Below are 24,943 nucleotides of genomic sequence, written 5' to 3'. Positions count from 1 at the left end.
AGTTTAGGTAAACCCCCTAGTAGCCGAAGGAAGCCCCGAGGCTCCCGAAGCCCCGAGAAAAGAGCCTTTCGGCTCAGAAACGCTGCTCCAGCGAAGCCCGGTTTTTGAGAAAAACCCGCTGTAAGTGAGCTACGCCTAACCTATCTTTAGTATAACTTATGTTTTAATATAGTAATGTTATTAGGACCTTATAATAAGTACTTGGGCTATTATTATGTGTTATATAAGTATCGTTTAACGCTTATATAATAGTAATAATAGCTAGGCTATTAATTAGTCTCGGTGAATATTAGACTAAACCCTAGTAGTAAAGATACTAGGTTTTGCCGAAGGAAAGTTGTGTTAAGAGTAACGAAGTGCTGTCCGAGTGCCGAGTCACCACCTTCTCAGGTGAGTGCATAGTTACTTTCAGCTTACACATAGATATGAAGTATTTTATATAAATTACGTTCTGTGTGTGCATATTATCTGTATAGTGTATACTTGCTATCTATGTTGGATGAACAATTTTATAAATGTTTTAAATGATTTAAACTGTATATGAATTTTATATCTACAAAATGTGTTGGGTAAAACATGGGTAGATGTAATAGTTGCTGTGTGACAAAATAAAATGATGAGAGGCCTCGTTATAGATGTTATTGATGATCCAGTCATTTAGCGGAGTATAGATGACGACCACAGACTATTCTAGACAGTCCAGTGGAGCGCTAGCAGGCTCGCAACCTATAGGTGTTTATTTGAACTGCGTGTTTATTTGAACTGTGTTCTCACCAGGTGTACTCCATCCCCTACATGGTTTCCTTAAGGACATTTATTGTTGAGGAATCCCCTTAGCAGTAGTGTCCATCCCGATGATGATCCTTAGGCTAGGTCCCTTATGATAGGTGTTTAGGGACGTAAAGAGAGGATAACGGGAATGGGTAATCGGGTTATTGTTGATTGATGAAATTAATAAACTTATTTATTGTGGGTTGAAAACCCTATGTGCTCACCAGGCTCCCAAACCTGACCCACTCAGTTTCTTGTATTACAGGTAGTGGCGCATAAGCATAGATGTGATGTCTTGGGATGAGAGATTAAGGGATTTTAGGCCTGTAAATACGGAATAACGTAGTAAGGCCTATGTTGTATTGTTTATGCTTATGATCTGTATCGAACATGACATCACGAGTCTTTTTAATGAAATACATTTCTATGGAAATGCTTTTGATAAATCTTTATCATATTTTGTTTTGGGACAAACTCTGCAACACTTTTATTTAAAATGTTACTCTGATTTTCAAACAAAGCATAAACAAAATCGGTCTTTTCTGGCTGTGAAAATGGGAATGTCACACAAGGCATCAAGGTAAGAAATAAAGAGCACCACCACTACAACAAGGTGGAAGTGGTGGTTGACGATGGCAGGTAATGGTGGTGTTTATAGGAGAAATTCGAACAAAAGAAAGAGGAGAAAGTGTAGAGATTGAATATTTACCTTGAAGAACTACCTACTACCGAGCAAGCCTTCCCCCTTAAATGTAGCATCTCTTCATCTAGCCTTGTTCTTTCTCTCGATCTCCAATACCCACTCTTAGCTCCCCCTCTCCTGATATGTTTCCGTCCTACCAATCGCATACACGAAAGACGTCCAAACCAAAAAGGATCAACCTACACCAAGGGAAGGTTAACGAGTTAGACATATTTGGTGAGAGGGGACCGATTAAGGCCTCAATTCCTCCAAGAATATGGGCTTAAAATTGTATTTGTAGTTTAGCCCCCAAAGTTTTCCATAATGGTAGTTTCTACCTGCAAAACAATTTCTTTTGCACCAACAAGTTATAAAATTACAAAGCGGTCAGTTTCAATCCCCCTTCTGGAAAATGATTACAAATCCCTCAAATACTCATTTCTTAATTATTATTTTCATTTTTATTAATCTTATTTATTTAATTTTATATATATATATATATATATATATATATATATATATATATATATATATATATATATATATAATCTTTTATTAAATAATTAAACGGAAAACGGGGTATTACAGCACAAAAGCTATGTTGTAGGATATTCTATTGACTCAATTATTTGGATGTGACTGAAGAATTCGAGGATAAGGCAGATGAATGGATGAATGGGTTAAAGAAATATCTCGGTGAGAGGTGTGTAAACTATGTGTTTATGTCTGAAATATTTGATTGAAAGGGGTTTTATATGTGTAAACTATGTGTTTGTGTTTGAAATATTTTTTATTTTGAAGTTTATATACTCGATCGATGAAGTTCACGAATTATATATAGCCCAAATATGATTTTGTTGGATGTGGATATGAGATTGAATGACGTAGGTCCTCTCCAATTTTCAAGGGGAGCTGATATTTTCACATGGTATTTTTTATACTTCCACTTAATCAAATTGTATTTTCCTTTTATGCCCCTCAATTTAGTTAACAAAAATATGAAGAGAGATAATATTTAAAGAATATCAAAGGAATTAACGTTGACTTTATCCTTCGACATGTTTTTTTATCCTTCTTTCCAAACGACGTAACCTGATTCTTTTTCCTAGCCATCGTTCAAGAACCACCACTGCTTCTCGTCATTCGCCGGTGGCCGTTGCTTCTTCTTCGTTCATGATTGTCGCTTCCTTACACCCCGTTCCCGAGTTCAACTTAACGAGAGAAAGGAAAGGAAATGGGTGGAAATGAGAAGAAAATAAGTGAAATTAGTGTTCCCGAGTTTCATTAAAGGAGGGAAGTGGAGGGAAATAAGATGATTACTTTCTCTCCTAACTTTCCTTCCGATTTGGGAGGATTTGGAAAGAAAGAACAAAATGATTCATTTTCCTTCCACTTCTCTCCAACGGGAACACAAAAGAAAATTTTGTTTTCCTTTCCTTTCTCTTCTTTTCTCTCGGGACTTTCTTTTCTCTTCTCTTCTTTTCTTTTGTTAAACTCGGGAACGAGGTGTTAGTCATCACCAGGTTCTTTGATTCCACTGATTTGTTGATTTCATGAGTTTATTATTTTTATTTCGAATGTTGATTTTATAGTTTCAATCGGGCTCAGAAGGTATTAGATTTTTTCTTAATAGGACAAGGTCCATGTATGGGTTAGTTTGTCATAGCATTCACTAAACACCAGATCATTTTTTTTAAACGTGAATGGGTAAAATTCAACATGCAACATGGATGGAAGTCTCATGAAATCTCTTTTTTTTCCTACTACATACATGATGTTACGATGCTACGATAGATTGATCTTTAAGTTGGCATGATATCACTGTTTTGAATGGAAGTTATTTGTTTTATTTTAAAAGTTTTGAATTAAATTGTTATTGCTCAATGTTTTATATCAAATTGTTAGTGTTAAATTTTTTATTTACGTGATGACGCCAATAAATTTGATGAATTAGCTTAGTGAGTCGTCTTAAAATATGTGGTCTTTTAAGTAAGAAATAATTTGTTACTTCTATGATTACAAGAATTTTGATTAAATTTAATACATTTTCAGGTGATGAAATGTAATTGGTGTAGGTGAATGCTTCTTTGCCGTCAAACTTTTTTTTTAGTATGTTTTGAACAATTGTTTTGTGAATTTGATATGCATTGGTTTGAACATTTTATTGTGATAAGAATTGGTTTGAATCTTTTTTGTTGGCAACATCTTCTATAGTACTATCTTCTATAGTACTGTATGGGTAAATTCAAAATAATAGTAATAGATGAGTTTAAACATCAAAATTTTAAAATGTTAAATAATACAATTGATAAATTAAAAAGAAACAAAAATAAATAAGAAAACAAAAATAAAGAAGAAAGAAACGCAATTTGATAACTTTTTGGTCACAATTACTGAAATTAACAATTAAAAATTCATTTTTCTATCCTTTTATATGTTCTTATTAATTAAACATTATTCTTTCTTTTTATATATTTGTCAACTAAAAAAAGGGCATAAAAGAAAAATTAATTTTTTTATAAGTGGATGGATAAAATAGAGGAGTGAAAATATCATCTCCCATTTTCAAGGTTTTTTTGTTATTGTTGTTATTCCTCAAATGATTTAGATATTTTGGTTTAATGGTTATGTATGGCTTTTACAATCACTACAAGAAATATATCCTTTAGCGGCGACACTATTAGCGGCGACTAATGGCTTTACCGGCGACTCTAGCTAGAGTCGCCGGTAAAGCCACTAGTCGCCGCTAATAGTGTCGCCGCTAAAGGGTTGACACCCGAATCCGCACTTTCCCCCTACATTGCATCTCAACCGTTCGATGAGATAGCCAATCCAACGGGTGGGGTGCCTTATCCGGTTTAACCTAATACCGGCGACACGCATGTCGCCGCTAAAACCCTAAAAAAGTCGCCGCTAATTGTCTGATAAAAATGACGCGGTACCCTTCCCTCCAGTTTGTCGCCGCTATTAACAATTGTCGCCGGTATTGATCCTCGCGTCGCCGCTAATAGTGTCGCCGCTATTGATGATCGCAGATAAAAAAAAAACGCACGCAGATTACAGTTCCTCTTCATTTCCCTTTCTGTTTGCTTCGAGTTCCTTCACCATATTTCCGATTTTCTTCTTCAATCAGCTTCTTTCAAGCAAATTTCTCCCCTCATTGTTCCAAGCAAGTGTCCCTAGGTGTGGTTAAAGTTTTGGGATCAATTTCTTGAAGAAAGGTAAGTTTATTTTGATGATTTCATTTTTGTGTTGTATGAATGATAATAAATTGCTCACGTTCTTTGTTTTTGGTGGTGTTGTTTTGGATTAGAAGCATTGTTCCAAGCAAGTGGTTAAAGCTTTGGGATCAATTTGTAGGTGCCTCCATTTGTTGAAGAAAGGTAAGTTTTTTTTTTATGATTTCTTTTTTATTTTGTATGAATTTTGATTTGTAGCTTTATATAGTGATTGAATGATAATAAATTGTTCATATTTTTGTTTTTGGTGGTATTGTTTTGGATTAGAAGCAAGTTATTCAATTTTTTGTTTGTGGTTATTTAATTGCAATTAGTTGTATAGCTTCAAGTTGTATTTATATGTGAAATGAATGCCTATTCTTACACCGCATGCATAGTCAATGGTGTTAGGTTTATGGTACTTAGTCATGACACACAACGTACAACACAAAACTCTGGGGTTTTAGCGGTGGGTGAGAAAGGCGAGAAGTATTATGGCCAGTTAGAAGAGATTATAGAGTTGAGGTATACACATGATTATTCAACTGTACTATTTCGTTGCAAGTGGTTTGATACTCGAACAGGAGTTATTTCTAGTGATAGTTTCACCAGTATCGACACACGACGCGAAGCATACAAAGATGATCAACTCATATATGCGTCACAAGCCAAACAAGTGTTCTACATCAGAGAGCCAAACAATAACCATCGGTGTGTTGTCGAGCATGTTAATCATCGAAGTATTTGGGATCTACCATCGAACGATGACCTTGTTCAAAATGTTGACAATGTCTCACACGAAAATGTAGACGATGTCGATGTACTTCAAAATATCTCTTCATCCGATGCTCCGCTTTTTATCGATTTCAGCATGTACTTTCAAAACATTCCTAGAGTCATTGTTGATGTAGAAAGTGCATCTGAAGTTCCTCCGCCAACTGGTAGAGTCAATGATGTTTCTGATTGCGATACTGATTACGATGACACCGATTCTGACTATGATACCGAAGAAGACACTGAAGGATATGAGGAAGATTCTGATTAGAATAGTTCTTATGTAATATGTATTTGTAATATGTGTTTGTAATATGAACTGTATTTGGATTTCTAGTTTAAATGGAAATGTTTATTCCTATCTAAATGTTTATTCCTATCTAAATGTTTATTTCTATGTAATGTGTATCTATAATAAAAATTGTATTTGTATATCTTATAATTTTTCAGGAAATGATGAGAGTGTGGCTGTTGTTTATGTTTACCATGGCTGCTGTCATGGGTCGTGGACATGGGGGAGACGGAGCTGAGGACCCACCTTTCCCAGGTGGTAGAGGTCCTGGCCAGCACGAGCTGGACGGTAAGTCTTATCATGAATTTTTATTTACTATTTTTGTTCAATTATCATAAATTAAATGTCGTTTCTAATAATTTTTAATTACATTTGTAGTTGAGGGACGTGCCCGAAGGAAAGCTCGAGGAAAAGCAAAAAATATAAAGCTTGAAAAAGCAATCTTGCAGAACCAGGGGAAACCAATACCCATGCAATTTGATAGGGATATCACATTTAATCCCGTAGGAGAGGCGGGAGACATGTTTTCCCGAGAAGTTGGGAAAACAATGTGGCAGATGGTCCCTTTCGACAAATGGAGTTGGAAAAGAGTTTCCCCTGATATAAAGGACACTGTATTACAACATTTAGCGGTAATTATTTATTTAAATATATTTTATAGGTTTAACTATAATTGTTTCTTGGTTAACTTTTTTTTTTTTTTTTTATTGTAGACAAAGTTTGATCTCAATCAAATGTACCAGGATGCACAAGCTACTTTATTGACAGAGAGTTTTCAAGCAGCCTTGTTAAGAGGTTTTCGAGAGCGTAAAGCCGACGCTAAAGAATATTTCAAGATGGTCGGAGGGTATGAAGATATCCCGAGAGCATTGGCAAATCCTCCGGATGGTATGCTTGTTGATAACTGGGAGAAGACAGTTGAGTATTTTCAAACTGACGAACACAAAATTGCTTCAGAAAGGAACAAAAAAATCCGTGAAAAGCAAACAATTGTGAATCGTGGGGGTTCGAGCTCGTATAGCAGTACTTGCTATAAGAAGGTACCGTACGATACATGTAATTATTTATTTAAAATATAATCTAATTTTTAAACTTAAACAGAACCTTAAGAGAGTGGAAACATTTCGCAAAGCTCATACCGATAAGAATGGTGTATTTGTTACTGCTGAATCGGAACAACAATATGTAAGTATTTAATTATAATTTTATCATATATTTAAATGTTTATTTATACTTAATTGTTACTCACTTTTGGGAGTTACAGAATCGGTTAGTTGAAGAGCTGCTAGAACAAACTCATGGTGAAAGTGAGTTTACGCCAACTCAAGAAAGAGCTACGTTCGAGAAAGTATTAGGAGAGCGACGTGGCCACATTAGAGGCATTGGCCGCAAACCTTCTGGTCTCCCGACGATTCCACAGCCTTCGCAACCATCACAACCACCATCACAACCATCACAGGTAAAATAGCAATCTACTTTAGCATCGTAAAATGCATGTTGATTTGGTAGTTTGGTGATTATTTGCTAAAAAGTTTGGTAATTTGGTTTTCTATCTTACTTTAAAAATAACAATGTATTTTGATAGTTTTTGTTTATGTTTGACAATCTAACTTATAAGTTTATATATATTGTTATTAATTATGTAGTTGGAAAATCTTCGTGCAATGCTCGCCGACCCGGCATGTAGGGATGAGCTTTATTCGTTTTTTCAATCCCAAAATAATCAAGGGAACGATGGGAACGACGATGAGGGTATGTAAGAATGGGTTTTATTTGCATATGTTGTCTCGTTTTGCTACTTGGTAGATTGTAAAAATTTTGTTGTTTTGCTACTCGGATAGTATGACTTTTGATATTTAATTGTATTTTGGATGTTTGTTTGACACTATTATGTTTGATATTTAATAGGATGTTTGTTTTGTAATTAGCGTCGATACTATTGGTTTTGATATTTAATCGAATATTGTTATTACCGGCGACACTTTTACCTGCGATATTATCACCGGCAACGAAAATCATTTTTTTTTAAAAAAAATTGAAAAACAATTACCGGCGACGCTTTTACCGGCGACAGAGCTCATTACCGGCGACACTTTTGCCGGCGACACTTTTACCGGCGACAAACGTCATTCCCGGCGACAACATTATTAGCGGCGACAATACTCATTAGCGGCGACATACTAATAGCGGCGACTATTATCATTACCGGCGACAAGCTGATCAATAGCGACGAGGCAGTAGCGGCGACTTATTACCGGCGACGCGTCGCCGCTATTATCATTACCGGCGACTTTTGGGAGTTTTACCGGCGACTTTTGTCGCCGGTAATGGCCTTTTTCCTTGTGGTGAATCGGGATTTGTTGAAGAACAAGGGCAAGTGGTTGCCGAAGGTTTCTAGGTTTCATCGGTGTTGGAAAATGTAAAAGGGGCGATGACAAAGTTGTGAATCGTGGTGTAGGGGTTAATGCTTTTAATTTTCTTTTCTTTTTAATTCAAAATTAATAAAGAAAATGGAAAGAAAAAAAAATGAAAAGGTTATATAGTAATTTTAGATCAAATTTGTAATAAAATAAAAACAAGATGAACCAACAACGATAAAAATTGAAATTGTTAGAACCGTTAAAAAACAACAATTAAAACTCAAATTCTAAAAAAAATAAAAATAGAAACCATTTAATTATTTATTATTCTTTTTGAACGGAAAATTTAATCTATTCCTAGCACTACTCTTTAATTCTATCTATATCAACGACGACACTTGAACCCTTATCACAAAAAGTAAGACAACACCAAATACCGATGGCTAAAAAGCCTTTTGGTATGAACTATTTATTTGTCTTAATATAATATCAAAAACCTTCGTTTAATAATCACTCTTATTATTAAATTCAAAACTACTAGAATAAAAAACGTATCTTACGAAAATAATAATAAATATTTGCCAATTGCTTTCATGCTTGAGTTTTATGTGTGTAAGTGGTACACATGACACATGTTCAAAGATCAACAAGATTCAACAAACTCATTCAATACACCACATAACTACCCCAAATTAATTATCTCTCTCTCTCTCTCTCTCTCTCTCTCTCTCTCTCTCTCTCTCTCTCTATATATATATATATATATATATATATATATATATATATATATATATATATATATATTATGGAAGGACCATACTAGCTCCATATTCAGATTTTGTACCACAATATGACTTTCTATCTTGATATTTTCATACTGCTATCATCGTTAAATTTTATTATAGCCGTTCCACACAAAAAGTGTAAATTCCTCGACAATCATATCTAATTAGTTTTTGATGCAACTACAGATTTTCTTTAAACGATGGATTTATTCCTATTAATTATTAGTTTTTTAATCAGAATAGATGATTAATAAAGTACATGTAGGATGTTCATGGTTCATCAGTTAGTTATTAAAATCAGATATATATATATATATATATATATATATATATATATATATATATATATATAATGCATAATGTATTATTTTAGACTTTAACCTTTAAAACTTCGACCTTAACATTCCAAATAATAGTTAAAACTTTTTAATTAGAATTAAAGAAAAATTTACACCTAAAAGTCAAAATTCTAACCCCAAGTTATAGTTGTTACATTAGTGATTAATAATATTTCCCCCCATGGAATAGTTGCACATGTGGAACGATATGATTCCAGGTTAGGTAAACAACCTCTTATGGAGGTTCCTTGCAATTCTACTAAGATAAAATCTTTCCAAACACGTTATAAGTGTCCCGTCCTTCGTGTGCCTCATGTGCGGGTTGCATACAGAAATTGAGTTTAACGCTTCCATTAAGTGCATGTAGCCCCTCATACATGTCGGAGGAAATAGAGTTTATGTTGGAGATCTGGATATTAATTTAATTGTGTAAATACTTTCCGAACTGATATTTATATCATATCCTTGGGTTGCAAAAAATTCAGTCTACGATAATCCAAGAGGACACTTACGAATTTAGACACCGAAATCGTAAGTCAAACTGCTAGAAGGATTTTATGTGCGTTTGAAGAAAAAAAGAGCTAATAGTTTTCGTGTGTCTTCTCAAAGAGAAGATGCGTTTATATATAATAAACGAGATTAGGGTTTGCTTCTTATACGTGTAACAGCCCGGAATCTCAGGTATTGTTAAAATTATGTTTTTTGGGTGTTTTAAGAGGGAACTCGGCGAGTTGGAGCCTAGACTCGCCGAGTAGGATCGCAGACCTGGTCGCGGGTTCGCGACTGGACTCGACGAGTCCAGATATGGACTCGGCGAGTCTGCGTTGTTTAGCGAAAACCCTAACCGTTCAGGTTTGGGACGTATAAAAGGGACTTATTGGCCGTCATTGTTCATTTTAGCCTTCTGAGAAGAACCCTGAATCGATTGTGTGCATCTGGAGCAAGGATTATAGGCCATTGTTGATTATAGAAGAGTTGTTGTGCAAGGAAGAGAAGGGATTGGCTAAAGGAACAGCAAGGGAGTCACATTCTGAGGATTGGGGACACAGAGAATACATCATCCAGGTAAGAATTCGAGTATACTCTGCTATGTTGATGTGATTATGGAATTAGGGTTTATGGAACCCCTTTTGTGAATAGATTGAATGTTACCCTAGTCCCCTAATCGATTGTAACCCTGTATGGGGACCTTTGGAGGTCCAGAATGTCCCATGTCTGTGCATTTCGGGAATTGATGAAGGTTTTGGATTGGAATCCTTATGCCTTAGGTCAAAATGTAAATTATGAATCATAGGGTGTATCATGAGCACTGAAATGAGGACTTTACGTGATGGATCAGCCTAGGAAGGCCAGACCTATGAATGGTCGGAGCAGTTCTGACCTTAGGAAGCAGTTTGAGCGGTTGCATGGCATGGACTCGCCGAGTCCGATGAACAGACTCGGCGAGTAGCTTGAAGAATAACTGGGACTCGTCGAGTTGTTCTTCAGACTCGGCGAGTTGAGTCGGGGTGGCCCCGCGATTCTTCCAGGAAGAACTCGTCGAGTCAAGGGGGGATACTCGGCGAGTTAGATCGCGGATTGAGTGAAGTTCTGAGTATGGGGACTCGGCGAGTCATAGGGTTGACTCGGCGAGTAGGGTCAGTCAGGGGTTGACTTTGACCTTGTCTTTGACTAAGGGTTGACCAGTGGTTCCAGGGGTATTTTGGTAATTGTTGATTATTGTTTGAGTTCAGTGCATTGGTGGCTGTCCAGAGGTGGAGATCGTATCAGTGATCGGAGCAGCTTGAGCTATCTGTTCAGTCGGCAGTTTCGAGGTGAGTTATCCTCACTATATCGCTAGGGTTTATGGCACCAATGCCAACCCTTTTATCGGATGGAAATCCGGGTAGTTGTCATTTGTTATATGTTATGGGCCGGAAGGCAATACATGTTATGGGCCGGAAGGCATTACTATGTGGACCGGAAGGTCATGGCCTGGAAAGGCGTATGTGTGTAATTAGTATATTGACTGATTCCTATGATTATGTTATGCTAGTGACGGGTTAGTCCGGTATCTTGATTAGAGTAATGCTACGTTATGTGATCTGTTGATCAATTGCTAACTGTGAACTGTTATATGATTATGTGTTATGCGTATGATTGCTAGATCTGGGGTGTGACCCGGTATGCAGGGTCGTTCTATGATTTGTTATGTATGCGTTTTATGCTATGGGCCGGAAGGCAATATGTTATGGGCCGGAAGGCGATATGTATGGACCGGAAGGTCGTGGCCTGGAAGGGCGTATATGTGGTTGGTATATTGGGGGTATCTCACTAAGCTTTCGGGCTTACAGTTGTGGTTTTATGTTTTCAGGTTCTCAGGAGTCTGTGACAAGGCAAAGGCGTGATCGTACCGTTCCTTGCGTTGATGTTTTATGATATGACCTGGGAAAATACTCTGTTAAATAATGTATTGAAAACCTTTTGTAACAACGTTATTAAAATGAGTGGTTTTTGAAAAGTTTTAATTGTTTTGAAATTTTGGGCGTTACAAGTTGGTATCAGAGCCTTGGTTTGAGTGAATTGGGGAAACATTCGTGTGACCCCAGTCTCAAATCGAGGAGGATTTTAAAAAGAGAAATTAAAATGGTTTTCAAGTTAAGTAAAAGGAGGACGCGGAGGTACGATCAGCCAGAGCCAGTAAGTAACCCCAAGATACCATACATGATATTTGTTTTATTTGAGCTTGATAGAACAACATACTAGAGCTAGGCTAGGGATCTTCAGGAATTCATGATAATGTTGCCTGATTTGTGATGCTTGTAGCCAAGGGTCCCTTATGGGAGATTCTCAGTGTTTCTTTAGTGGTGAGGGTTGATAGTTGTTATGTATGTTCTCTAGGGTATTGTGGTAGTACTTCATACAAATATGGGTAGGTGTGGAAGGTAGTATGGGCCCGTACTACTGAAAGCACAGGACCCATATGCGTATCAGGGAAACCATGATCTCTAGGGTAGGGTTGCGAGAGTTGGATCCCAGGATTGTAGGAAGTGTCTGGGATTTGGTATGGTGTTTTCGGTATGGAGATTTCGAGGCATGATGATAGTGGATCTGGATCAGGATCGGGAGCTGGAGAGCGAGTTCCGGGTGGATCGGTACCGTCTGAGGTTATCGATCAGACGAGCACGAACGAGTTGGACGCGAAGGTTCGCGAGATCCTACGTGATGAGGTTGCTACATTGTTACGGGCTGAGTTGCCGGAATTGTTTGGGTCGATCAGGACCGCCATGGTTGAGTAGTTTGATGAGCGATATGCGGCTCTCGCAGAGACGGCTGCCGCGGCGGCTACAGCGGCTATAGCAGCGGCAAAGGGAAGACCTAGTCGGGGTTTTCAGTATCGGGACTTCTATTATACGAAGCCTCCCACATTCGATGGAGTTCAGGACCCGATTGTTGCTATGAGATGGTTATCAGACGTGGAGGGGTGTTTCTCCACGAGTTTATGCCCTGCTGATCAGAGGGTGAGGTGTGCTCTGAACCTATTGAGGCTCGGGGTGAAGGATTGGTGGAGATTGACCACGGGGTCATATTTCGATGCGCAGAGGGCTGCGGTTTCAGGGGATCGGTTAGAGAGATGTTCAGTACTCGCTATGTTCCACGAGATGAGAGGGAGAGATTGGCTCGGGAGTTCCTTGAGCTGAAGCAGGATTCGGAGTCGGTGACTGAGATCACCAGGATGTTTATTGAGAGGGCGACGTTTTGCCCTGAGTTCGCTTCGGAGCAGGCTCAGATGTCCCGATATCTGAGTATGCTCAAGGGGGATATCAGACAGTTCATGTCTGCGCAGAGGTGCGAGACCTTGTTGGTGTTACAGGAGGCCGCCATGCGGCGTGAGTTAGAGGTTGAGTTGCAGTTGCGTGAGCTGAGGTAGGCTCCGATGCAGTCACAGCCAGCGCCGAAACGGTCCAGTACCGTTGATGTTAGAATGGGGGATCGGAGCGGCCACACTTGTGGGAAGTGTGGGAGGGGTGACACCGGAGTTTGCTGGTACGGTGATGCATGCCGCAAGTGCGGAAAGGAGGGGCACTATGCGCGGGATTGTCGGCAGTCAGTGCCGATTCGGGATTTGAGGATTTGTTATCATTGTCGGCAGGTAAGACATTTGAGGGTCAACTGTCCACAGCTTTCTGCAGGACCGGTGCAGGCTCTAGCACCGGCCACCTTGAGGAGTTCAGGAGGAGGACAGGATGGAGCGGAGCCCTAAGGGATCAGAGTCGTGCTTATCAGCTTGCGGCAGAGGGAGACGGAACAGTGCCGGAGGCAGCTGCGGGTATGATGCCTTCTTGATGTCTTGATTATCTCGCGTTGATTGTGGCGTATTGTTTGTGCTGGTATCTTGTGTGGATTTCGATGCGGTATTCATTGTTTCGCGGGTTTGGCATGATTATGGATTGGTGTTTCAGGTTTTCGCTTTGGCATTCGTTGTTCCCTGATGGTTTGGTATGGTTACAGTTGGTGTTTTGGTGTCGGTATCCTTGTGCGGTTTTCGATGCGATATTCATCCTTTTGCAGGTTGTGGGTTTGGTTATGGGTTATTGTTTGGGAATTCCGTTGGTTATCATTCGTGAGGGTTGATAGTGGAGATGCGGCACTGAGTTGAATGTCGGGTAGCATCTGCAGTCGTGGAGTGGATAATTGAAAGATCGGATTCTTTTGAGCGGATTGATCAGGGGGAAGATGTGTTTTGCTGAGGGTTGCTTATGCTTGTGGGAAGCAGTCAGTGTGTAAGCGTTCTCTTTGTGCGGGGTTGTTCTAGAAGGTCGTTAATGGCGATCGGTGGCTGTTAGTCAGTGCTTTAAGTGGGGGAGAATTGGAGAATTCTCCGGGAGATCGATGAGTATGTGAGGGTGCTTAGCTGTTGAGATTCAGCAGTGTTCTGTCAGCTCAGAGTATAGGCTGACAAGAGCGAGTGTCGGGTATGCGGGGCGGGATACAGACTTAGGGCATTTGATTGTAGAGGCCTGGGAGCAGGCCGGGATCAAGTTGAGTAGGTAACCGGGATTATGCGATCAGAGTATTGTATGCTTGATGTACGTGATGGGTTGTACTGCATTAATCCCACGGGATTTATGTTGTGCTGGAACCGGAAGGTTCCCAGAGTTAGAACCTGAGGGTTCACAGAGTTTGGGTGTACGGACCCACAGGGATATAACCTCGAGTGGCTAGTGTGTGTTATGAGAGTCGGTCCAGTCATGCTGGGGACACTGATGGTATTGTTGGATCAGTTTGAGATTTCGGATTTGGTATGTTGCAGTGTGATTACATTGGAAGGTCTGGCCCCGGGTTAGTGATTTTGTTTAGTTGAGGTAGTGACTTAGTGGAGTGGAGAGAGTGCATGGGCTTGAGAGCCCCTGCAATGAGAGCCAGAGTATGTGAATAGCGGTTACGCAAAAAGGGTGGTGTCGTTTGGGGCGAGCACCGTGGCATCGGTTGGAGTGGCATTATGGCCAAGAGGGTTCCTTGGAAAAGGAAAAGAGGAAGGTGTGTAACTCCGAAGGGGGTGCAAGTTCACGAAAGTGAAAGCTGCAGAACAGAGTTATGGTTAGAGTATTACGAGTATGGTTTTGAGCATCGTGTTCGCGGCAGTGAAGTAGGAACTCATCCGGTTTGGGATGACTGTCGAGACTCAGAAGGGATGCAGGGGGAGAGAGAATCTTGAATTCTCAGTGTGATTCTGATCAGGGTATTGGGTGGATATTATGTTGGATTAGTGTCTAAGTCCATAACTATTTTGGTATGTACTTGACCCGATGGTGCATGGTCCTTTTGGGTTGCCTTCACCAAAGCAACTTGATTGGAGAAATGAATAAAGAGAGAGAGGATAATATGATTTATTAATATGTTATAAGGATAATATATTAAAGGAGAAATCATATTTGTTTAATTAATATTGGTCGATAATTAATTAAGAATTAGTTTTGTGATCAAATGTAATTAATTAAACTAAAGGGGCTGATTTGTAATTATGTGATAGTTACAAAATAAGGTAAGGATTATCTTTTATATATGGTGAACGAATTTAAGGTTGGAAAGCCTTAGAATTCGAGTATGATAAGGATTCAAGGATTATCTTATTGGTTGCTTAATGGATAATCAACTAGATAAGGATAATGACTGAAACCCTATCTTTACACCTATATAAACACCCCTAGGGTTATGAATTCGTGTATCCCTTCCCAAGAAGTCCTAGATACGAATTTTAACCTCCCTCCTCTCTCTTTATACCTTCTCCACTTGCTTATGGTGTTTGTAAGCCATTAGAGGAGTGACACTTGTGACTCTTTGCTTTCCAAGGTCAATTCAAGGAGGAATTGGATTGTTATTGCTATATAACAATCAAGGTATGTTCTTAAACCTAATTACATGTGAATTCCGATTTCCATATGCTAGAATTAGGGTTCAAGTCTTGGATTCAAAGTATGTACAATAGAGAAACCTAGATCCGAGCTTTAGGGTTTGTATGAGCACATAGGATGTCTTATGACCAAAACCCATCAGTGGTATCAGAGCCATGATTGGTTTCTATTGTATTGATGCTTGATATGTTCAAAAATTCGATTTTTGGTGTTCTGCTTGATGGACTCGGCGAGTCCCACTGTGGACTCGGCGAGTTGCCCCTACTCGGCGAGTTCCAGAGGGTGACTCGGCGAGTCGGTGCGTCAGACAGTGCTTATCTCGGGATTTCTTGCTGTTTTTGCATTGGGATAATTACCTTATCATCTTAGATTAATATTAATCCGATTATATGATATATTTGACTATAATTTTAATCTAATTAAAGATATTTATCAATTAATAAGATAATTGTTTCCTTATAAGATAATTGATTAATTATTTTAAGTAAATTGATAAATTGTTTTGCAAGAAATCATCAAATATGGATAATTATGTGATTAAATGTTAATTTGAATTATTTGTTATTTGATCCTTGTTGTTGTGAAAAGTTTCACATTTGGCCCTTTAGGTTTTATAGTTTAAATTTGAACCCCAAAAGTTTTGTTGTTTTGAAATTTAAATAGTTGAAACCCTAATGTTTTGAAAAATGTTTCAAAACTTGCCCTCAAGTTTTGGAATTTAAAAGTTGATTAAAAGTTTAATTAGGAATGTTAAATTCTAAAACTCTAGTATAGTTTTGAAAAAGTTCAAATCACACCCTTATGGTTTTATTAATTAATTAAGGTGTATAATTAAAAGAGGTTTAATAAATCCATAAAAGTTTAGGTTTACAATTTAAGTGAATTAAAAGTATAATTGTTAAATTGAACCACCTAATATTTTTAAAAGTGTAAAATACACCCTATACTATATATAACATTAAAAGTCTAACATTATATATGTGTATAACTAAAAGTCAGTCTTACCGTTAGTAGGCCTCATTCACGAAGCTGGTCTATAAGGGGTGTTTAAGGAAATTGCCTATAAAATGGCGATTGAATGGGTATCCACTCTTACCCACCGCACTCTTGACTAGTGGAGGGTCGTTAGCCGAACGGGTAGGATAGGACGAAACCTTCCATTATAAGTATAATGAATTATCAAGTAACTAAATGTTTTATAAAATTCCCAATCTTAGTTACTTAGGCAAAAGTGAATTGATGCAATTCCATGAAATTACACTTTGTGCCCTTGCGAAGACGTTAGTGGAGCGTGTGTGGTTAACTGGCACACTAAATGGGTCTAAGCAAAGGTAGCAAAGGGTGACTCAATGTTTGTCATAGTTCGGTGGAGCGTGTGTGGTTTACCGGCACATCGAATAGGTGATTGTAACATGTGAGGGCACCATGTAAGTTTGCATGGTTATTCACACCCGCTTTGTGATCCTCGGCATCCCAGTCACAAACAAGAGGGGCATATCGAGATTTAAACATGCCATTGAAAGTTCAATGAATCTCAAAGGATCTAGGAGTTTTCATAGATTTAAAACTTAAATTATTTTTCGTTTTTCGTGGTGGAAATTAGTGAATCGTCATTCACTTACCTTCAAATATTCTGCAATTAGGGTTACGGCATCCCTCTCCCGAGTTGTAGAATATTGTGTTGGGTCCTAGCCTTGGAATTTTCTTTTGGGTGATTTACCAAGGACTCAATCAATCAACTAACTTGAATTTGTTTTTGTTTTCTCCCGTTTTGTAGATGTCAAAGTTCGACAACTATGGTCTTCCCAAATCCCGTGGAACAAGTATTCCACATGAAGATGGTATTCCACGATTTAATTGAGGAACGAGAAATCATGCTTCACTTCCTCCTCCTCCTCCTATAGTTCTCCCCAACCCACAAGATCGAAGAATTGAAAGGTTCAATATCACTAAAGCCCTATTGGAAATGAAACATGAAGATGGTAAACCCGTGTGTGCCCACGTTCTAGGAATGAAATCACACATTGATAGGTTGATAATGTTGGGTGTGTCATTCCCAGATGAGTTGGCTGTGAATTGGGTTTTGCAGTCACTTCCTGAATCATATAATGAGTTCAAAAGAAAGTATTATATGATGAATCATGACGACAACCTCATTGACCTAACTTACATGCTCATTGCTGCTGAATCAGAAATGATTTGGCGAAGCAATGGAGTGTATTTGTTGGAAAAGTCAACCAACCATGCTTCCGAGGACGTTCTAGGAGAACCGACCTGCGTTTGCTGCCAAAAGAGAGGGCGTTGGATACAAGTCTGCCCAAAGAGCCTGAAGAGTCCAGAAGATGGGAGAGTCAAAGAGTATGGCTGTGCTTCAGGTAAAATCCACTATCTAACTCCATTAAGTTCCTATTCATTGATACATAATGTGATAAGATTGCATTTGAATGTTTTATAGGGTCGGTGAAAAGAAAGGAAGCTTGATAAGAGAGCAAGATGAATCTAATCACAAGAGATGGATCTCGATCGCATGGACTTGAAGATTAGATTTTGAGCTTAGAAAGTTATGATAGAGTTGTTAGAAATTTTCTTTTGTACATAGTTTTCAATGGATTCTGCATTGTAAGGACAAATTTTTTCCGCTGCTTTTATAAATAAAATAAATTTTGTTTATTTCCTTGCAATGAAATCGTTATGAAAATTGGTGTTTGCATATTTCTACAACAAATGGATATGATTCTTATTTATGGTGTTATGGAAAAGTCAATAATTTACCAAATAGGGAGAGTTTTCTCATCGCCCAAGTTTCAATTGGACAGAAATTTGGAATCATGCAACTTGGTTGCACGATGAATGAGAAATTTCATATTTGGAAATTAGACCAATTATTTGACAAAGTGTCAAGTGAAGGACTAGAAGATCGAGTACACAAAGTTGCGTGTTGATCAAGTCAACCATAAGAGTAACAATGATGTTCGTCGTGATTTACTAAAGGTTTAGTAAATATGATTATACTTACAAGATTAAGTGTAATTTTGAATTGATTAAAGAGTTTAGATCAATAGCAGCACGAATAACAAGAATCAAGTAGGCAGAGAGATAAAAGTTTCTCCATTCTAAGAAGAAGGGAGAGTACCTTTTATGCTTTATGATAGGTCTTAATGATTAAGAACCATATCTCAATTGATCCTCTAAGTGAGTCTTAGTATAATTGTATGTCTAAGAAGAGGAATCAAGAATTGAAGAAATGGTTAAATCAATAAGTCAATCATACTTCGTTCCAATAACAAGTCTTAAAGTTAAGATTGTGACAATGAGTGAAAAGTATTAAAGGTTTATAACATTCATCAAATGTAGGAAGTTGTGATGTCTTGAAAAAGACAAAGGCCAACTAGTACCAATTTATGAAGTGTTTTGATAAAAGCTACACTAACTCCTGAATATTTGTCAAGAAATGGTTATTGACAAAAGAATCGTATATGTCAAGGAGTCAGTGGGAGTCTTAATAGTCTTGAAAGGTTTCAAGAACAAATCAAATAAACCTTATCGATCATCACTAGCACACGAGTTGAGGTTTACAACCTATCGTGTTGACATTATTTTGATTCTGTGCCAATCCAATCAAGTTAATTATGCATGTGAGTTCTATGAGTTCTCATTTTGAACGCATAAAAGGCAAAGCACCTTAATCAATGAAAGGTACATTGATAGGAAAAGGTGAGCTGCTTAACTACTTGGAAGACATGGTGGGCAGCTGTGCTACCATAAAGGCAAGAAATCGAGATCAAGAAAGTTCGATCCATAAGAGTTTGAATTTGTCGTAAACTTTGGTTTTGACAAATTCACATGGATAGGAACTAATACACTGTTTAAATCTAAGTGTCATAAGATTTCCTCCTTCATGAAAATGATTGTGAGGAAATGCTTTCACTAAGATAGATTTTAAGAAGATAATGATTGTAAAATTGCATTCTCGAATTCAATTATGGTTACGGCATCCCTTTCCATAATTTGAATTGTGAAGTTTGGCAATTAGTCTTAATTGTTTAGACACACATATGAACTATCGAAGGCAAATGTGTATAAGTTCAAGAAACGTTGATAAAAGATTATCAAAGCACTAAGTATTAGAAACATGAACTCAAGAAATTCAATAAGCATTGTTTTTCTGAAAGTTAAGATGTTTATGAATACATGTCGAAGCTAGTGGGAGCATAAGTGTTATGTTTTATAATAATCATCAAGATAGTGGGAGCATAAAAGTTATGATTGTATGATTATTAAGGAAAGTATTGCAAGGTTAGCAATATTAATTATAGAAAACAAGAGTCATACTTTGCAAAGTCGCAATAGTTGAAGAGTTGTTTTGCTATAATTAAGGGAGAGAATATTATGCTTCATTTCAAATCTAAAGGATTAGGTTGAGAAATGTTAATAAATTTAGTCAAAGGTACATAGTGTGTTCTTAAAATTTCGATTATGATTACGGCATCCCTCTTCACAATTCGAATTTTGAGAACATAGCAAATAAAACATTATGCGTCGTGTCCCATACGCTTCAGGTATAGGATCGATTGCAAATGCTTTAATGTTTGACCATTCTAATATTTTCCAAATGTCGAGCGCATTTAGAGGGAAATAGGACTAGAATCGGTTTAGACTAAAATAATTAAACAACTATCAAAGGACAATCCAAGTTCGACGAGGATTGGTCGCTTGTGAGTAGTTGGAAGTATAGTATTGGAAAATATGGAAACGTTTCCATATTGGATGGACTATATCGACATCGTTACGAATAGATAAGATTCTATTAAGAATGAGTTGTCATATGGAACATATGGAAGTGTGTCCATATTGGGAATTGAATATTGAGAAATCTATGACTAGATTAGACACTTCTATGCAAAAGGATGTTCAAAGAATGTACTTTGAGTGAGAGACATCACGTCTATGGAATTGTCTTGTAACAATCTCTGATAGAGGACTTTGTAATATCATTGGCAATAGTCTTTGTGACTTTGGTGCAGTGACATTACGAAAGGATAGTTGCATAGAATGTTAGAATCTAGCATATTCTATAAGTAGCAAGAATTTGATATTCTTTGACTTATGAAAAACGGATTTGGAGTTGTGAAATGAGAAGGATTGGAAATGTGTTCAATGTGATCTATTTCACAAAGTAAGAACCATAGGTAAACATTGTGTGCATGCTAGGAGCATGAGACAAGTGTTGGAATTCAAGTAAGAAGTTGATTACCCGAAATGACAAATAATGAGTAATCGATATGGTGATAAATAAAAGGAGTTTTATTTATACTCAAAGGTTTGAGGCCATATGGGATTAGTATTATTCTTGTGTTTCACATTTGCATGTTTTGACTTCCAGAGTAATTGAGTTTATTAAGAATAATCGAATTATTCAAACGGGCCACAGTCGTTCATATGTTGGAAGTAGATATGAATGAAGACTGTCGTGAATTGGTGTGTGGATTGTCTAAAAGAGTATTAGACATAAGCAAATGTTTGCTGCAACGTTCATGAGTGCTTATGAATGTGATTTGAGCATTGGATTAGACCCACGCTTACTTGGATCACTCCATGAATTGTATCACGAGTGATTGGTGAGACGATAACATCTTATATTCTTGAAACCGAGATGTGTGAGTTGTATCTTGCGAATCGGTTGCACATTGATAATATGTAAACGCACCAGTAACTTGGTGTTATAAAACATATTGTTGTGTGTGATTCGGTGCGTGAGTACAAGCAAGCATTGTATCAAAGTTTATCCGTTCCTTTTATCCAAAGTAGGATAAAAGCGATATCTTTGGGCCCCTCGATGGTTTAGTGATGACAAACGTAAATGCTCGGCCGGGCTAGGGCTAATTTGATTTGTTCAATTAGTCAGTCGTCATAAATCGGGAATCGAGATATAGTACAAAGAGAATGATTTGAAATCATATCTCATATGATATCTAGACTGGAGGAATATATGATCCCTTATCTTAAGGACACGCGTATTTGATATGATCAGAGTTGACAGCGGCTTTGGAAAGCTACGATTGCAGATCGGGATCCGAAGTCATACGCAGAATAGTTGTTAGACTTATCCAAGTGGGAGACTGTTGGATTAGTGTCTAAGTCCATAACTATTTTGGTATGTACTTGACCCGATGGTGCATGGTCCTTTTGGGTTGCCTTCACCAAAGCAACTTGATTGGAGAAATGAATAAAGAGAGAGAGGATAATATGATTTATTAATATGTTATAAGGATAATATATTAAAGGAGAAATCATATTTGTTTAATTAATATTGGTCGATAATTAATTAAGAATTAGTTTTGTGATCAAATGTAATTAATTAAACTAAAGGGGCTGATTTGTAATTATGTGATAGTTACAAAATAAGGTAAGGATTATCTTTTATATATGGTGAACGAATTTGAGGTTGGAAAGCCTTAGAATTCGAGTATGATAAGGATTCAAGGATTATCTTATTGGTTGCTTAATGGATAATCAACTAGATAAGGATAATGACTGAAACCCTATCTTTACACCTATATAAACACCCCTAGGGTTATGAATTCGTGTATCCCTTCCCAAGAAGTCCTAGATACGAATTTTAACCTCCCTCCTCTCTCTTTATACCTTCTCCACTTGCTTATGGTGTTTGTAAGCCATTAGAGGAGTGACACTTGTGACTCTTTGCTTTCCAAGGTCAATTCAAGGAGGAATTGGATTGTTATTGCTATATAACAATCAAGGTATGTTCTTAAACCTAATTACATGTGAATTCTGATTTCCATATGCTAGAATTAGGGTTCAAGTCTTGGATTCAAAGTATGTACAATAGAGAAACCTAGATCCGAGCTTTAGGGTTTGTATGAGCACATAGGATGTCTTATGACCAAAACCCATCATATTAGTGGTTCATCCTGGGAGATGTTCGAGGATATCATCAGTGTATCGGGTCTTCCAACCTGCGGGCGTTGGGGCTAGTTCAGCATGTGTGTGTGATTGCAAGAGGAGAACTCGTGAGAGTTGCTCTGAGAGTGAGAATGGGTCTCTCAGTCGGTCCGGAATGGACAAAGTGGGCTTTGGATCGGGGACCCGGTGGTTCATGGTTTCCTAACCCTTATGGGTCAAGTGATCGTTGAGATTTAGAGCAGAGTTGCATCTTGGGTAATTCTTGGTTCCAGAGAGTGATGGGCAGTACAGAGATCGTGCTTCAGTCGACAGAGCAGATTCAGCAGGTTAGACAGAGGTTATTGACCGCCCAGAGCCGACAGAGAAGTTATGCAGACAGACGCCGGTCCGAGCTTAAGTTTCAGGTCGGCGACTTCGTTCTCCTGAAGGTCTCTCCTTGGAAAGGAGTGATTCGATTCAGGAAGAGGGGCAAGTTGGGGCCCCGGTATATTGGGTCATTTCGTGTGATTGCAAGGATAGGCCGGGTAGCCTATCGTTTGGAGTTGCCAGCGGAGTTGGGGCAGATCCACGACACTTTTCATGTGTCGCAATTGAGGAAGTGCATAGCCGATGAGTCGGCAGTGGTCCCATTAGAGGACATTCAGGTGGATGCGAGCCTGAATTATGCTGAGAGACCAGTGGCTATCAGGGATCGGAAGATCAAGGTTCTGAGGAACAAGGAGGTACCTCTGGTGTTGGTTCAGTGGCAATACCGGAAGGGATCGGAAATGACTTGGGAGCCGGAACGTGAGATGCGGGAGCAGCATCCGGATCTATTTCAGAGTGAGACTTCGAGGGCGAAGTCTAATCCTAGTGGGGGAGAATTGTAACAGCCCGGAATCTCAGGTATTGTTAAAATTATGTTTTTGGGGTGTTTTAAGAGGGAACTCGGCGAGTTGGAGCCTAGACTCGCCGAGTAGGATCGCAGACCTGGTCGCGGGTTCGCGACTGGACTCGACGAGTCCAGATATGGACTCGGCGAGTCTGCGCTGTTTAGCGAAAACCCTAACCGTTCAGGTTTGGGACGTATAAAAGGGACTTATTGGCCGTCATTGTTCATTTTAGCCTTCTGAGAAGAACCCTGAATCGATTGTGTGCATCTGGAGCAAGGATTATAGGCCATTGTTGATTATAGAAGAGTTGTTGTGCAAGGAAGAGAAGGGATTGGCTAAAGGAACAGCAAGGGAGTCACATTCTGAGGATTGGGGACACAGAGAATACATCATCCAGGTAAGAATTCGAGTATACTCTGCTATGTTGATGTGATTATGGAATTAGGGTTTATGGAACCCCTTTTGTGAATAGATTGAATGTTACCCTAGTCCCCTAATCGATTGTAACCCTGTATGGGGACCTTTGGAGGTCCAGAATGTCCCATGTCTGTGCATTTCGGGAATTGATGAAGGTTTTGGATTGGAATCCTTATGCCTTAGGTCAAAATGTAAATTATGAATCATAGGGTGTATCATGAGCACTGAAATGAGGACTTTACGTGATGGATCAGCCTAGGAAGGCCAGACCTATGAATGGTCGGAGCAGTTCTGACCTTAGGAAGCAGTTTGAGCGGTTGCATGGCATGGACTCGCCGAGTCCGATGAACAGACTCGGCGAGTAGCTTAAAGAATAACTGGGACTCGTCGAGTTGTTCTTCAGACTCGGCGAGTTGAGTCGGGGTGGCCCCGCGATTCTTCCAGGAAGAACTCGTCGAGTCAAGGGGGGATACTCGGCGAGTTAGATCGCGGATTGAGTGAAGTTCTGAGTATGGGGACTCGGCGAGTCATAGGGTTGACTCGGCGAGTAGGGTCAGTCAGGGGTTGACTTTGACCTTGTCTTTGACTAAGGGTTGACCAGTGGTTCCAGGGGTATTTTGGTAATTGTTGATTATTGTTTGAGTTCAGTGCATTGGTGGCTGTCCAGAGGTGGAGATCGTATCAGTGATCGGAGCAGCTTGAGCTATCTGTTCAGTCGGCAGTTTCGAGGTGAGTTATCCTCACTATATCGCTAGGGTTTATGGCACCAATGCCAACCCTTTTATCGGATGGAAATCCGGGTAGTTGTCATTTGTTATATGTTATGGGCCGGAAGGCAATACATGTTATGGGCCGGAAGGCATTACTATGTGGACCGGAAGGTCATGGCCTGGAAAGGCGTATGTGTGTAATTAGTATATTGACTGATTCCTATGATTATGTTATGCTAGTGACGGGTTAGTCCGGTATCTTGATTAGAGTAATGCTACGTTATGTGATCTGTTGATCAATTGCTAACTGTGAACTGTTATATGATTATGTGTTATGCGTATGATTGCTAGATCTGGGGTGTGACCCGGTATGCAGGGTCGTTCTATGATTTGTTATGTATGCGT

The 24,943-nt window shown here is 38.6% G+C and overlaps 1 protein-coding gene across 1 annotated transcript; it reads left to right on the top strand.

Moving 5' to 3' along the window:
- The first annotated feature begins 5,123 nt into the window (after window positions 1-5,123).
- LOC145051756 (uncharacterized) lies at window positions 5,124-8,079 on the top strand. The gene is made up of 6 exons (XM_078999577.1): window positions 5,124-6,025; window positions 6,116-6,369; window positions 6,451-6,777; window positions 6,839-6,922; window positions 7,002-7,196; window positions 7,384-8,079. The coding sequence occupies exons 1-6, from the start codon at window positions 5,899-5,901 to the stop codon at window positions 7,495-7,497; spliced, it is 1,101 nt and encodes a 366-aa protein (XP_078855703.1). The 5' UTR covers window positions 5,124-5,898; the 3' UTR covers window positions 7,498-8,079.
- The last annotated feature ends 16,864 nt before the right edge of the window (window positions 8,080-24,943 follow it).

This window comes from Lactuca serriola, chromosome 5 (assembly GCF_051521515.1).
Source record: "Lactuca serriola cultivar US96UC23 chromosome 5, Lser_US96UC23_V15, whole genome shotgun sequence".
Taxonomy (NCBI): domain Eukaryota; kingdom Viridiplantae; phylum Streptophyta; class Magnoliopsida; order Asterales; family Asteraceae; genus Lactuca; species Lactuca serriola.
This window is presented reverse-complemented; position numbering and strand designations above follow the sequence as displayed.